Source organism: Haliotis rufescens, unplaced genomic scaffold (genome assembly GCF_023055435.1).
Source record: "Haliotis rufescens isolate VD_foot unplaced genomic scaffold, xgHalRufe1.0.p SCAF_35, whole genome shotgun sequence".
Lineage (NCBI taxonomy): Eukaryota > Metazoa > Mollusca > Gastropoda > Lepetellida > Haliotidae > Haliotis > Haliotis rufescens.
The window spans coordinates 2,559,998-2,576,447 of record NW_025964057.1 but is presented as its reverse complement, the minus strand read 5'-3'; the positions used below and the strand labels follow the sequence as shown (position 1 = coordinate 2,576,447).

At 46.2% G+C, this 16,450-nt stretch overlaps 1 protein-coding gene across 1 annotated transcript; it reads right to left on the bottom strand.

Moving 5' to 3' along the window:
- Positions 1-2,666: 2,666 nt before the first annotated feature.
- LOC125372083 (mucin-2-like) lies at positions 2,667-8,713 on the bottom strand (the record flags this gene model as incomplete). Its single annotated transcript, XM_048381036.1, has 7 exons — positions 2,667-2,725; positions 3,346-3,453; positions 6,658-6,824; positions 7,274-7,296; positions 7,808-7,892; positions 8,074-8,132; positions 8,339-8,713. Coding segments are annotated over 7 exons (876 nt in total), but the record flags the coding sequence as incomplete, so codon positions are not given.
- Positions 8,714-16,450: the final 7,737 nt, after the last annotated feature.

The window sequence follows — 16,450 nt, the reverse complement described above, 5'->3', positions numbered from 1 at the left end:
TATTTGCCAATCAAACAGTTAGATATTTGCCCACAACAAATATGCATTTGCTTAGTTGCATCAGTGCGGTTTATTCATGTTATTCACGCTTTTTGTGGCAGATGGAAATTGAAGATAACGATAGCGTCAGCAGGGATTATGGAGGCGATAAGACATAACTTTAGTTGTTTTTCAGGCCACAAACCTTCATAAATATATTCTTCAAAAAAAGAAACGCAAAGCCAGATTTGTGTGAGGAAGGAAAATTGAGGCCATTGATACCAATGCAGTCGTTGTTAACGATGTTATCTACTCAATATGAGGCAAGGACGTCTTGCTCGTAGACCTTCTGCTCTTCAACGTTTTCGTACGGGCTGGTCGGAGATTCTGCGCAGTCCGGGTATTTGGGATGCGGTTGGGGTGGCTATGGGCGTCCTTTCACGTAGGTGGCACAGTCGGATGTAGCGATCTTGGGCAGGGGTGGTTACTCTTTGTGGTCCCCACCTTTGCCGATCACGTGTTGACCCGTGCTGTTGAAGCCTTGTAATGGTGCTGGGCGGTACGTTGAAAAACCCTGGCTACAGCTGATCGGGATTCCCATGTCTGCAAGCAGCCTGTGACGCTGTTTCTTTGCACTCCTGCTAATCTTGGCATGTTGTTGAACTTTGACTGTTCGATTGACGCAGATGCCAGACAAAACCTTTAATACCGTTCACAGTGCTGCTGCACGTGCAGTAGGTGCAGCTCCGTGGCCCTTTTGTTAATGCACTGGGTGCGTTTTTTCCCGAATCGTACGTGTTTCCCGACTAATGGCTTGCAAGTCCTTGTTCTGATCATTTTGATCAGGGGAATTTGTCTCTGACTCTATAATAAATTAAACCTCATCATTTTGCATCTCTTGGTCCGCTCAGTTTTGCTTTTATGGCCAAAAATATCCGTTTTGCGTTTCGTTTAGTGAAGAGTATATATTTAAGTTACATGGCAGCAGGAGTATTTACAGTCTACTACAATTTACAGAGCATATATTGTGTCCAATAAAACAAATCGTAGATACATTTCAACACACTCTTTTCTACTATTTAAGAAACTGGAATGTTGAGACAATTGGCTTTTTATGACAACATCTAGGTAACAAATCATATCTATCGCTGAAATCGAAGAGCATAGTTATGGAGCTGTTAAACATAAAAATCTACCAGGGCAGCTGGTTTTGACCAATCAAGTGCCTTAAAATGAGTTTATTCTTAGACATGTTAAAAGCGATTGACCCCACAGGATATAGCTGAGAACTGTCTCTCTGGCGGCCCTGGGATATGATTGTGGCAGTTACAGGTTTTGTTTGACTGTCAACTAACCAGTAAATCACTTAGTGTCAGTATTAGTATATAGTGTATATAATACACAGTGTAGTTAGTATTAGCATTAGTCATTATTATTATTAATATTAATATTTAGTATTAGTATTTAATATTAGTATTTAGTATATAGTATTAGTATTAGTTTGCAGTATGGGTTTTAGGGATTTTAATGACGATTTGATACTACACCTTTTAACTTAGTTATGCTTGGGTCAGTCACTACCCTATCAGCTCCTTTGTGTCAGCCAGGGCAAATGTTCTGGTTGAGTGGTTGACCCTATTGTTTTCTTTAGGGTCAGCTTTGCATGCTTTTTAACCCACACTTGCACCTCAGTCACTCCACAGACAAGTCACCGACAGACGACAGCAAGTGGGCACATTTTATAGATTTTGTAAAGTCAAGGTATGTTTCGAATTAAATACTCAAACATATATAAACCATCTTTTCATAAATAAGATTATATATAGGTGTACGTTAAATAAGGTATTTGTTATGATGTGTGGGAGATTAAGTCAATGTCTGACTCTCCTGGACAGGGTGTTGTTTGAATATGTTTATAAGGCTTTGTCATATATTTGTTAAATGTTAATTGTAAGTGTGTGGGCATTTATGATAGTTTAAGTATGTTTAGTAATTAATTGTGTTTTATGGTAGTGTTGTGTTCAGATCTGTAAATATGTATAAACAATAGCACTGATTTGATAATAATGTCCACACGTGCAAGAGCATTGTGTAAGGAAGCTAGTTTTATCGTACATTTAGAATACTTTCCATAGTTATAGGTACTGTAGCCCTGGCTATGTAGTCGCGACAGACTAAAGTGTAACCTACATACTTCTGGTATGTTTACTTATCACCACATGCAAATATATTATTATTATTATTATGTTTATCTATTGATCACATTTTACACCACTTAAGAAGTATTTTGATTTGACGTATGCATAAACTATATGTATGTATAATGTAATTCTAATAGTGTACCATGTTCTGACGTATACATATCCTCTATACATGTATAAGGTAATCCTAATAAAGTATCATGTTCTTATTTTAATTGTCATAATTTACAAGATTCTTATTGAGTGTTATTGTGCATTTCAGGGTGTGAAAGAAAGTATACCATACATACTCGTCATCTAATAAAATGAATCACACCCGTAGCCGTGTTTTGACATCATTTTACGGTGCACACACATATTCTGCTACATGATATCGTTATAATACTACTGGGGAATGTTGAAATTAGCTTCTATCATTTGCTCATTTTGTTCAACAGGACCATGACGCTCGTTATATATCGACTCCCTGTATATAGTTAATCGGTATTATTCTTTATACTGCGGTCCAAAGTTATCAGCATTTTCATCTATTGTTGCAAGCTTGACTGAATTGTTTACGCAAAAAGAATCTAACTGATCATGAACTACTGAGGCATTCATATTTTATTAATATGGGTCGGATGCCTTTAAGTCAATAAATATATTTGACCTTGACAAGTGAGACTAGCACGATATGTATATATATTCTAGAATGGGACAAAGATGCTACCCCGAGATGATACATGTTACAGTTAAGAGTCTCAATTAAAGAGAATGTCACCCTTCTGTTTTTTTTAATGAAATTTTTAAACACTCGTCGATGAGCTGGGTATGTCGATGGGTGTGGTGCTGGGTGTGGTGATGGGTATGGCGATGGGTGTGCTGCTGGGTATGGTGCAAGGTATGATGCTGAGAATGGTGCTGGGTGTGGTGCTGGGTGTGGTGATGGGAATGGCGATGGGTATGGTGCTAGGTACGATCATGGATGTGGTGCTGAGTGTGGTGCTGTTTATGGTGCTTGGTCTGGTGCTGGGTGTGGTGCTGGGTGTGGTGGTTGGTGTGATGCTGGGTGTAGTGCTGTGTGTGGTGCTGTGTGTGGTGCTGGGTGTGGTACTGTGTGTGGTGCTGTGTGTGGTGCTGGGTGTGGTGCTGTGTGTAGTGCTGGGTATGGTGATTGGTATGGTACTTGGTGTTGTTATTAGTATGGTGCTGGGTGTGGTGCTAGGTGTGGTGATTTGTGTGGTACTTGGTGTTGTGATTGGTTTGGTGTTGGGTATGGCGCTCGGTGTGATGCCTGGTGGGGTGCTGGGTGTTGGACTGGGTGTGGTGCTGGATGTGGTGCTGGGTGTGGTGCTGGGTGTGGCGATAGGTGTGGTTCTTGGTGGGGTGCTGGGTATGGTGTTGGGTGTGGTGCTGAGTGTGGTGATGGGTTTGGTGCTGGGTCTGGTGCTGGATGTGGTGCTGGGTGTGGCGCTGGATTTGGTGCTGGGTGTGGTGCTTGATGTCGTGCTGTGTGAGGTGCTGGGTGTGGTGCTGTGTATCGTGCTGGGTGTGGTGTTTGGTGTGATCATGGGTGTGGTGCTGGGTATGGTGCTGGATGTGGTGCTGGGTGTAATGCTGGGTGTGATGCTGGGTGTGATGCTGGGTGTAATGCTGGGTGTGGTGCTGGGTGTGATGCTGGGTGTGGTGCTGGGTGTGGTGCTGGGTGTGATGCAGACTGAAGTGCAGGGTGTGGTGCTGGGTGTGGTGATGGGTATGGTGCTGGGTATGGTGCTGGGTGTGGTGCTGTGTGTGGTGCTGGGTGTGATGCTTGGTATGATGCTGGGTCTGGTGTTGGGTGTGGTGCTGTGTGTGGTGCTGTGTGTGGTGGTTGGTGTGGTGCTGGGTCTGGTGCTAGATATGGTGCTGGTGATGGTATTTGGTGTTGTCATTGGTATGATGCTGGGTGTGGTGCTGGGTGTGGTGTTGGGTGTGGTTCTGGGTGTGGTGCAGGGTGTGGTGCTGGGTCTGGTACTGGGTGTGATGCTTGGTGTGGTGCTGTGTGTGGTGCTGGGTGTGGTGCTGTGTGTGGTGCTGTGTGTGGTGCTGGGTGTGGTGCTGTGTGTGGTGCTGTGTGTAGTGCTGGGTATGGTGATTGGTATGGTACTTGGTGTTGTTATTAGTATGGTGCTGGGTGTGGTGCTAGGTGTGGTGATTTGTGTGGTACTTGGTGTTGTGATTGGTTTGGTGTTGGGTATGGCGCTCGGTGTGATGCCTGGTGGGGTGCTGGGTGTGGGACTGGGTGTGGTGCTGGATGTGGTGCTGGGTGTGGTGCTGGGTGTGGCGATAGGTGTGGTTCTTGGTGGGGTGCTGGGTATGGTGTTGGGTGTGGTGCTGAGTGTGGTGATGGGTTTGGTGCTGGGTCTGGTGCTGGATGTGGTGCTGGGTGTGGCGCTGGATTTGGTGCTGGGTGTGGTGCTTGATGTCGTGCTGTGTGAGGTGCTGGGTGTGGTGCTGTGTATCGTGCTGGGTGTGGTGTTTGGTGTGATCATGGGTGTGGTGCTGGGTATGGTGCTGGATGTGGTGCTGGGTGTAATGCTGGGTGTGATGCTGGGTGTGATGCTGGGTGTAATGCTGGGTGTGGTGCTGGGTGTGATGCTGGGTGTGGTGATGGGTGTGGTGCTGGGTGTGATGCAGACTGAAGTGCAGGGTGTGGTGCTGGGTGTGGTGATGGGTATGGTGCTGTTTATGGTGCTGGGTCTGGTGCTGGGTGTGGTGCTGGGTGTGGTGCTGGGTGTGGTGGTTGGTGTGATGCTGGGTGTAGTGCTGGGTGTGGTGCAGGGTGTGGTGCTGGGTGTGGTGCTGGGTGTGGTGCTGTGTGTGGTGCTGGGTGTGGTGCTGTGTGTGGTGCTGTGTGTAGTGCTGGGTATGGTGATTGGTATGGTACTTGGTGTTGTTATTAGTATGGTGCTGGGTGTGGTGCTAGGTGTGGTGATTTGTGTGGTACTTGGTGTTGTGATTGGTTTGGTGTTGGGTATGGCGCTCGGTGTGATGCCTGGTGGGGTGCTGGGTGTTGGACTGGGTGTGGTGCTGGATGTGGTGCTGGGTGTGGTGCTGGGTGTGGCGATAGGTGTGGTTCTTGGTGGGGTGCTGGGTATGGTGTTGGGTGTGGTGCTGAGTGTGGTGATGGGTTTGGTGCTGGGTCTGGTGCTGGATGTGGTGCTGGGTGTGGCGCTGGATTTGGTGCTGGGTGTGGTGCTTGATGTCGTGCTGTGTGAGGTGCTGGGTGTGGTGCTGTGTATCGTGCTGGGTGTGGTGTTTGGTGTGATCATGGGTGTGGTGCTGGGTATGGTGCTGGATGTGGTGCTGGGTGTAATGCTGGGTGTGATGCTGGGTGTGATGCTGGGTGTAATGCTGGGTGTGGTGCTGGGTGTGATGCTGGGTGTGGTGCTGGGTGTGGTGCTTGGTGTGATGCAGACTGAAGTGCAGGGTGTGGTGCTGGGTGTGGTGATGGGTATGGTGCTGGGTATGGTGCTGGGTGTGGTGCTGTGTGTGGTGCTGGGTGTGATGCTTGGTATGATGCTGGGTCTGGTGTTGTGTGTGGTGCTGTGTGTGGTGCTGTGTGTGGTGGTTGGTGTGGTGCTGGGTCTGGTGCTAGATATGGTGCTGGTGATGGTATTTGGTGTTGTCATTGGTATGATGCTAGGTGTGGTGCTGGGTGTGGTGTTGGGTGTGGTTCTGGGTGTGGTGCAGGGTGTGGTGCTGGGTCTGGTACTGGGTGTGATGCTTGGTGTGGTGCTGTGTGTGGTGCTGGGTGTGGTGCTGGGTGTGGTGCTGTGTGTGGTGCTGGGTGTGGTGCTGTGTGTGGTGCTGTGTGTAGTGCTGGGTATGGTGATTGGTATGGTACTTGGTGTTGTTATTAGTATGGTGCTGGGTGTGGTGCTAGGTGTGGTGATTTGTGTGGTACTTGGTGTTGTGATTGGTTTGGTGTTGGGTATGGCGCTCGGTGTGATGCCTGGTGGGGTGCTGGGTGTTGGACTGGGTGTGGTGCTGGATGTGGTGCTGGGTGTGGTGCTGGGTGTGGCGATAGGTGTGGTTCTTGGTGGGGTGCTGGGTATGGTGTTGGGTGTGGTGCTGAGTGTGGTGATGGGTTTGGTGCTGGGTCTGGTGCTGGATGTGGTGCTGGGTGTGGCGCTGGATTTGGTGCTGGGTGTGGTGCTTGATGTCGTGCTGTGTGAGGTGCTGGGTGTGGTGCTGTGTATCGTGCTGGGTGTGGTGTTTGGTGTGATCATGGGTGTGGTGCTGGGTATGGTGCTGGATGTGGTGCTGGGTGTAATGCTGGGTGTGATGCTGGGTGTGATGCTGGGTGTAATGCTGGGTGTGGTGCTGGGTGTGGTGCTGGGTGTGGTGCTTGGTGTGATGCAGACTGAAGTCCAGGGTGTGGTGCTGGGTGTGGTGATGGGTATGGTGCTGGGTATGGTGCTGTGTGTGGTGCTGTGTGTGGTGCTGGGTGTGATGCTTGGTATGATGCTGGGTCTGGTGTTGGGTGTGGTGCTGTGTGTGGTGCTGTGTGTGGTGGTTGGTGTGGTGCAGGGTCTGGTGCTAGATATGGTGCTGGTGATGGTATTTGGTGTTGTCATTGGTATGATGCTGGGTGTGGTGCTGGGTGTGGTGTTGGGTGTGGTTCTGGGTGTGGTGCAGGGTGTGGTGCTGGGTCTGGTACTGGGTGTGATGCTGGGTGTGGTGCTGGGTGTGGTGCTGGGTGTGGTGCTGGGTGTGGTGCTGGGTGTGGTGCTTGGTATGGCGCTGGGTGTGGTGCTGGGTGTCGTGCTGTGTGAGGTGCTGGGTGTGGTGCTGTGTATCGTGTTGGGTGTGGTGTTTGGTGTAATCATGGGTGTGGTGCTGGGTATGGTGCTGGATGTAATGTTGGGTGTGGTGCTGGGTGTAATGCTGGGTCTGATCCTGGGTGTGGTGCTGAGTTTAATGCTGGGTATGGTGCAGACTTAAGTGCAGGGTGTGGTGCTGGGTGTGGTGCTGGTTGTGGTTCTGTGTGTGGTTCAGGGTGTGATGCTGGGTCTGGTGCTGGGTGTGATGCTGGGTGTGGTGCTGGGTGTGGTGCTGGGTGTGATGCAGACTGAAGTGCAGGGTGTGGTGCAGACTGAAGTGCAGGGTGTGGTGCTGGGTGTGGTGATTGGTATGGTGCTGGGTATGGTGTTAGGTATTGTGCTGGGTATGGTGCTGTGTGTGCTGCTTGGTATGGTGCTGGGTGTGGTGCTGTATAAGGCGCTGGGTGTGGTGCTGGGTACGGTGCTTGGTATGATGCTGGGTGTGGTGCTGTGTGTGGTGCTGGGTGTGATTCTTGGTATGATGCTGGGTCTGGTGTTGGGTGTGGTGCCGGGTGTGGTGCTGTGTGTGGTGGTTGGTGTGGTGGTGGGTCTGGTGGTGGGTCTGGTGCTGGGTCTGGTGCTAGGTATGGTGCTGGGTATGGTATTTGGTGTTGTCATTGGTATGATGCTGGGTGTGGTGCTGGGTGTGGTGCTGGGTGTGGTTCTGGGTGTGGTGCAGGGTGTGGTCCTGGGTCTGGTGCTGGGTGTGATGCTTGGTGTGGTGCTGGGTGTGGTGCTGGGTGTGGTGCTGGGTGTGGTGCTGGGTGTTGTCATTGGTATGGTGCTGGGTGTGGTGCTGGGTGTGGTGCTCGGTATGGCGCTGGGTGTGGTGCTGGATGTCGTGCTGTGTGAGGTGCTGGGTGTGGTGCTGTGTATCGTGCTGGGTGTGGTGTTTGGTATGATCATGGGTGTGGTGCTGGGTATGGTGCTGGATGTGGTGCTGGGTGTAATGCTGGGTGTGATGCTGGGTGTGGTTCTGGGTGTAATGCTGGGTGTGATGCTGGATGTGGTGCTGGGTGTAATGCTGGGTATGGTGCAGACTTAAGTGCAGGGTGTGGTGCTGGGTGTGGTTCTGGGTGTGGTGCAGGGTGTGGTGCTGGGTCTGGTGCTGGGTGTGATGCTGGGTGTGGTACTGGGTGTGGTGCTGGGTGTGGTGCTGGGTGTGGTGCTGGGTATGGTGCTGTGTGTGGTGCTGGGTGTGGTGCTGGGTGTGGTGCTAGGTATGGTGCAGGGTGTGGTGCTGGGTATGGTGCTGGATATGGTGCTTGATATGGTGCTGGGTATGGTGCTGGGTATGGTGCTCTGTGTGGTGCTGGGTATGGTGCTGGGTGTGGTGCTAGGTGTGGTGATTTGTGTGGTACTTGGTGTTGTGATTGGTTTGGTGTTGGGTATGGCGCTGGGTGTGATGCCTGGTGTGGTGCTAGGTGTGGTGCTGGGTTTGGGACTGGGTGTGTTGCTGGATGTGGTGCTGGGTGTGGTGCTGGATGTGGCGCTTGGTGTGGTGATAGGTGTGGTTCTTGGTGGGGTGCTGGGTATGGTGTTGGGTGTGGTGCTGAGTGTGGTGATGGGTTTGGTGCTGGGTCTGGTGCTGGATGTGGTGCTGGGTGTGGCGCTGGGTTTGGTGCTGGGTGTGGTGCTGGATGTCGTGCTGTGTGAGGTGCTGGGTGTGGTGCTGTGTATCGTGCTGGGTGTGGTGTTTGGTGTGATCATGGGTGTGGTGCTGGGTGTGGTGCTGGGTGTGGTGCTGGGTGTGATGCTGGGTGTATTGCTGGGTGTGATGCTGGGTGTGGTGCTGGGTGTGGTGCTGGGTGTGGTGCTGGGTGTGGTGCTGGGTTTGCTGCAGGGTATGATGTTAGGTATGGTGTTAGGTATTGTGCTGGGTATGGTGCTGTGTGTGCTGCTTGGTATGGTGCTGGGTGTGGTGCTTTGTGGGGTGCTGGGTGTGATGCTTGGTATGATGCTGGGTCTGGTGTTGGGTCTGGTGCTGGGTCTGGTGCTAGGTATGGTGCTGGGTATGGTATTTGGTGTTGTCATTGGTATGATGCTGGGTGTGTTGCTGGGTGTGGTGCTGGGTGTGGTTCTGGGTGTGGTGCAGGGTGTGGTGCTGGGTCTGGTGCTGGGTGTGATGCTGGGTGTGTTGCTGGGTGTGGTGCTGGGTGTGGTGCTGGATGTGGTGCTGGGTGTGGTGCTGGGTGTGGTGCTGGGTATTGCGCTGGATATGGTGCTGGATGTGGTGCTCTGTGTGGTGCTGGGTATGGTGCTGGGTGTGGTGCTGAGTGTGGTGCTGAGTACGGTGCTGGGTGTGATGCTGGGTGTGGTGCTGGGTATGGTGCTTGATGTGGTGCTGGGTGTGGTGCTGGGTGTGATGCTGGGTGTGGTGCTGGATGTGGTGCTGGATGTGGTGCTGGGTGTGATGCTGGGTGTGGTGCTGGGTGTGGTGCTGGGTGTGGTGCTGGGTTTGCTGCAGGGTATGGTGCAGGGTATGGTACATGGTATGCTGCTAGGTATTCTACATAAAGTATGGTGCTGAGTATGCTATTGGATATAGTGCAGTGTATGGTGCTGTGTATTGTATAAGGTATAGTGCTGAGTATGCTACTGTGTATAATTCAGGGTATGGTGCTGGGTATTCGACTTGGTATTGTGCTTGGTATTGTATAAGGTATGGTGCTGATTATGCTACAGGGTGTGGTACAGGGTATTCTACTGGGTTTTGTGCTGGGTTTGGTGCTGGGTATGATGTCCGTGAAATAGAGCAAACTTATACATTTTGACCAGGTTACTCCATTCCCAAGAGGGTAAGGAAATACATCACCTGGGTAAAGGACAGTTACAGTTATGAAATATGATATCAATGTTAAGCGATACTTACATCTTGACCCCTCCTCCACCATACATAACCACCTGCTGAAAGGAGGCAAAGACAAAGCTAGAAAGGCGCAGACTATTTGTATCTCCGTCGGACAATCACACCAGGTATTTGATAGAGTGCAGCCAGTACGACGCTGCACACTGTTATCTGCTTGACAACAAACCTTTCCTGCTGTGCGGTTTCAAGTACGTTTTTTTTTAATTTTCCCGGTTTCGAAGAGACAGAATGTTAAACATAAGAGGCCAACCATTTGGTACTCGAGGGGTTCTTGAATATGTCACATTCACAAAAACCCGGTGTAAACGTGGATTGCGTTTTTTTTAACTTTCAACGATTCATTTGGGTCATTTTGACATACCACCCTCGTAGTGATAACATAATATTTATCTCGTGACTCTAGTTTGCAATACTGTTGCACCTCATTTACCGTCTACCTGTCTCAATACTGTTGCACCTCACACACCATCTACAGGTCTAAATACTTTTGCACCTCACCCACCATCTGTCTGAATACTGTTGCACCTCACCCACCATGTGTCTCAATACTGTTGCACCTCACCCACCATCTGTCTGAATACTGTTGCACCTCACCCACCATGTGTCTCAATACTGTTGCACCTCACCCACCATCTGTCTGAATACTATTGCACCTCACCCACCATGTGTCTCAATACTGTTGCACCTCACCCACCATCTGTCTCAATACTGTTGCACCTCACCCACCATCTGTCTGAATACTGTTGCACCTCACACACCATCTACAGGTCTAAATATTGTTGCACCTCACCCACCATGTGTCTCAATACTGTTGCACCTCACCCACCATCTGTCTGAATACTGTTGCACCTCACCCACCATCTGTCTGAATACTGTTGCACCTCACCCACCATCTGTCTCAATACTGTTGCACCTCACACACCATCTGTCTGAATACTGTTGCACCTCACACACCATCTACATGTCTGAATAATGTTGCACCTCAGCCACCATGTGTCTCAATACTGTTGCACCTCACCAATCTGTCTGAATACTTTAATACTGTTGCACCTCAACTACCGTCTACCTGTCTCAATACTGTTGCACCTCACACACTATCTACAGGTCTCAATACTATTGCACTTCACCCACCATCTGCCTGAATACTGTTGCACCTGTGTGTTTGGAGGTGTAATCCGTGTAAATGTGACACCAATTTGGCCAATTTTCGTGTATGTATGCTAGTGTGGTGGTTTTAGCTATGTTTGGGTCGGTTTGTTTATTTATTTGGTTAGCTAGTGTTGTGTCTATTTTGGGTATTTTAAGTTTAGGGGTGAAGATATTTGATTGTTTGCAGTTTTGTTTAAGATTTTTAATTTGGTGTTCATTTAGGTAGTTTGTTATTCTTTGGGATATTGGGGTAAGTAAGGGGTGTTTACGAGCTAGAGCTTGGTTTTTGGGGCTGATGTTTTGGTTTATTAAGTTTTGGATGAGAGGGTTTGATTGGGACGCGGCCCAGAAATTTAAGCTTAGCTGTTCCCTGCGTAGACTTAGTGGTATTTCTCCTGTTAAGGCCTGAAGTGAAGTGTAGGAGGTGCCATGTTGGGTGCGTGTAATTAGTTCGAGAGCCTGATATTGTATTGAGTCAAGTTTTTTAGGTAGAGAGTTGTTTAGGGTATTGTATATGGCGCAGCCGTAGTCTAGTTTTGATCTAATTAGTGATATGTAGAGAGAGAGGAGGGTATCTTTGGAGGCTCCCCAGTTAGAGCCAGTTATGCATCTTAGGGTGTTTAGGTCTTTACTGCATTTAGTTGTTAGGTTTGGGATGTGAGCATCCCAGGTGAGATGTTCATCGAAAATAAGTCTTAAGAATTTGGTTTGTTTTTGAAATTTGATTTGATTTGGTTGTTTAGCTGGAGAATTGAGGAGGCGGGTTTCATGTTTTTATGTTTGAATACTATTCCTGTTGTTTTTCCTGAGTTAAGGGAGAAGCCCCATTTGTCAGCCTATTGTTGTATTTTATTAAGAGATTTTTGGAGTAAATTTTGGGCCATTTTCATGTTTTTAGTGCGGATCCAGAGGGCTCCATCATCCGCGAATTTCGATATGTTTACTTTAGGGGATAGGCCCTCGAATAGATCGTTTATCATTATATTGAAGAGGGTGGGGCTGAGGATACTGCCCTGTGGAGTGCCATTTTCTAGGGGACATTGGTCCGATAGAGTTTGGTCTATACCCACGGTCATTTTACGATTGTTTAGGAAGTCCTGGATGTAGTTTATTATCTGACCTTTGAGTCCTATTTTTTTAAAGTTTTTGTATTAGCCCATCGTGCCATACCATGTCGAAAGCTTGAGAAGTCTAAGAAGATGCCTGTGGTATATTGTTTATTTAGTTGTCCTGTCTTAATATTTTGTTCTAGTCGGGCGAGGTTATCTAGGGTTGAGCGGCCAGGAGTGAAACCGCTTTGATCTGGGTTTATGATGTTATTTTGGGTTAAGTAATGTTGTAATCTATTTTTAGCCATTGATTCCATTACTTTACATAAGTTTGAAGTTAGGGATATTGGTCTATATGACTTAGCTTGATTAGCTTGTTTATTAGGTTTAGGGATTGGTATGACTAGGGCCTGTTTCAAGGGAGTAGGAACCTGTCCGTTTAGGTAGATGAGATTGTATAGTTTGAGTAGTGCCTGGAGTAGTTTTAGGGGGAGTTTTTTTAATTATTTGGTAAGAAGTTAGGTCTAATCCTGGAGCTGTGCCCTTTTTCCTGTTTTGGATTACGTAGAGGAGCTCGTCCATTGTGTAGGGTTGGTTTATTTCTAGATTGTTATTGTTTGGTTCTTTTGTGGGTTTGTTTTCTGTTTATCTTGGAATTTTTGGCTGAAGTTGATGTTACTGCTAACGGCCGAAAAGTGGTTGGCGAGATTATTTGCTTTTTGGGTGGGGTTGGTTGAGTTGTTAATGTTAGTTTTTTTTTTATGTCGTTATAAGCCTCTAATGGCGTGGATTTTGCGCCAGACCGTTCTGGCATCAGTACGGTTATTTATACCTTCGCAGAATTTTTTCCAGTCTCTACTTTTGGCTATTTGGACTAGTTTTTGAACCTGGTGGTTTAGTTCGTGGGCTATGTTTAAATATTTTTGTAGTCGCGTTTTGCTTTATTGAGGGCTGATTTACGTTTTTGTCTAGTCTGTTCTATTTCCTCATTCCACCATGGTACCGTCGGTTTGCCTGTGTTGGATGTTTTGAAGGGGATGGAGGTTTTGGCTGCGTTTATTATATAGTCTGTTAGGTTTTTACAATAGAGTTCTGGATCATTATTTTCTATTTCGTTTAAGTTAGCTTCGTTGCAGATATCTTGGAATTGGTCCCAGTTAACTTTATTGTAATGGAATTTTGGTTCTTGGTTTTCTGTTTGGATTGGTACGTTTGTATTTCCTATGGTTATGTTTATGGGGAAGTGGTCACTACCTAACATGTTACCTGTAAACTGACTTGATAAGTAGCATAACAGTCAGTGTGGTTGGAAACTAACTAAGCCGTCACTACTCAATTAAGTAATTAACAGAGAATTGCAAGTGATAATACCCACCTGACACTAATTGCCCTGTTAATCCCAAATCCACCATGAGTTGACATTGAGTTCATATTGCTAATGAGCTGTTGTGAGCGTAACGAGATGATAAACATGAAAGGTGGGACAGGCTTTGATCATGTGTTCTGTAGAAGAGATTATGTCACTTGTTTAAAGGGGCACTGATCTAACGCAATTCCCCGGGACTGGTTGTTGCCTTTGTTATTGTTTTTTCCCAGTGAGTACCCGGATGTATAGCAGAAATCTCGACTAGTTCGCGACCTCTGCTGCGCCTTTCGTAAGCGCATTAGTCACCTTTATGGGTAGTAATAAGGGCGTATGGTCACATTGATCAACAAAATGAAATACAGTTTTCGAGATAATAAGGAAATGTAGGTATCTTGGTGGGTGGCATTGGTAATGGTGACGAAGTTTTGATAAGTCACTTGCTTGGCAATTTTGCGATTTTCGTTTACGCTATTTTGACTTGCAACATAAAGTAAATATTTCACCTGAGCATTGCTTTTTTTATAGTGTGAATTTTGCTTTACTGTCAAAATGTGTAACATTTTCAAATTTATTAAACGTCTAAATATTCAGTTATTTTACAAAGTGACTGAAAAACATTTCCATCTGTATTATTATATTAACGAACTCCAAACATTTTGATGTTTAATATCATCACCAAGAGACTGAAAATGTTACTTTGAAAAGTACATTTCTATGTTGTTTGGCTTCTAATCCTACATAATCTGTTGTGAATGTTTATAGGCCATTTTGATTGTCTTAATCAATCTGGACAGATTTTTTTAGTCAAAATGACTGAAATATTTACACTTTTTATAAATTGCCTGAGAGAATCACATTTTACAAATTGACGGTAATATATACACGCTTACAAAGGAAAAGACCTGTGAAAACAACGTCTATCGCGCACTGAAGAATTTCCCAACCAAGACGTAGAGAAACAAGAACGAATCGGTTCAAAAGAAGGAAAACAAAATGCAAATACTTTTATTACAACCTACCAAATTTATGTGTATAAATGTTAGGCACCTTCCTTGTTCGAGGAAGGTATCCGTGAATATCCACACAAAAGAACATTATCCCACTCGTCTGCAGCTGTACAAAGAAACTTATTCGATGTCACGTGTCCTTTGTCACAATCAAATATTTTAAAAGATATATATCGTTTCGGGATATTATAACCCGTGTTCGTTTCTCAACTGATCACTTGGATTGTTTCAGGTGTTTCACATAGGTGACAAGTCTCAAGGGTCGGCTGAGAAAGCCCACGTGACAACTATTTTCATAACGTCCACGGTTCCTAAAAAATCCAATGATCAATCAATCAACGTATTATCAGTTAACCCTTTGAACAAAGTATGTTGTTTTTACATCGGCACTTCACGCCATGGTATGAGTGTATTCCCTTTGTTTTAGTAAACCTAGACATGTAAACACTCACTTTTGACATATCAACTGTGCAAGATAACAGTGATTAAGCAATCAACATGTTTTCTGTTAATCCTTTGATGACTAGGAACGATCCGTTGATTTACAAAAAAAAGTAAATCAACTGATCATTCACCTCTTGCTGGTCTGCCACGTGCATATTACATAACACACATTTCACCTCACTTCAAACCTGGATTTAGATTGAATAATTACCCCGGACACAATAAATGCCAAACGGGAACCTTTGTCAGGTAATCTAAGTGGTGCTACCACTTATTGTACCTGTAATAAATTCATTAACTGAGCATCAAGTTAATGATGACAAATACACAAGTGTAGGGTTATACGAGAAAACGTGGATGACAACAAGGGAGTAGTAATCGTATTATTGACGCAATCCGAAATCCGAAAATGCTTTCACTGCATGGATACTTTTTTAGTATTAAACTTTAACCATCTGTGGTATTTCCAAATGACGACATCTGATGAGCTCCGCCATTCTTTTTGGCTGTTTGTTTAGGCTGAAGAAATTAATTAACATGAGCCCTTTGTCGAAATCTTTATAGATCACAGTTAACCAATCAGTGTTTATGCAAAAATGCGTAAAACAAATATTGCCTCCAGCCTCCAAGTTTATTTAGCTGTCCTTGCAGACGGTAGCCCAGTCTCTGGTCACGCTCAGTTGCGTTACGTATCATCCGGGTACTCACGGGGGGAAAAACAATAACAAAGGCAACAACCAGTCCGGGGAATTGCGTTAGATCAGTGCCCCTTTAATGTCTATTTAGGATTGGCTACATCCCTTGATGCTACCAAGCACCCCCCTCTGTATCCGCCAATACTATTGCCAGTAGCCGAATTAAGGTCCCTTAAATGTAATATACATAGTTTTTAGTCGATTGTTCAGGTGGTTCTTTAGAAATTGATTTTTTGTATCAGTGTCTATTTTGGCCTACCAATTAATATATATCAAATATCAATAATAAGTGAGATAAATATTTTCAATGTGGCTCCCATTGCAACTAAAGCAAGGAACGATTCAAATTAAGCCTGATTCAGCTGCTACATTGAAATGTATTTGCTCCTCTAATCAGTAATTCAATCAGTTGTATTGTGACTTGATATTTGGCGAAAATATCTGTTGTATGAAATCCTAATGTTACTTACTTTTGTATTTGGGATGATATATGTATTTGGTAGCCTAGTGGGTAATGCGTTCTCCGAAGCACTGGGTTCTATTCCCCACATGGGTACTGTGTGAAAAGCCCATTTCTGGTGTCCCCGCAGATATATTGCTGGAATATTGCTAAAAGCTGTGTGAAACTATACTAACTTGCTCGCTCATTATATAGTATTTTGAGATTGCTTACATGACTTGTGTGATTGAAAGTTTTGATAATTATGAATACCGTATTCGACGTAATAAGCGCCCAGGGAGCTCTCAAAATTTCGTGGTTTATGCTGGCAGCCTGAAATGTTTATGTATGACAAATATATTTTTCCAGAATTAAATTCCACCATAGTTAAGGGTGCATATCACACAC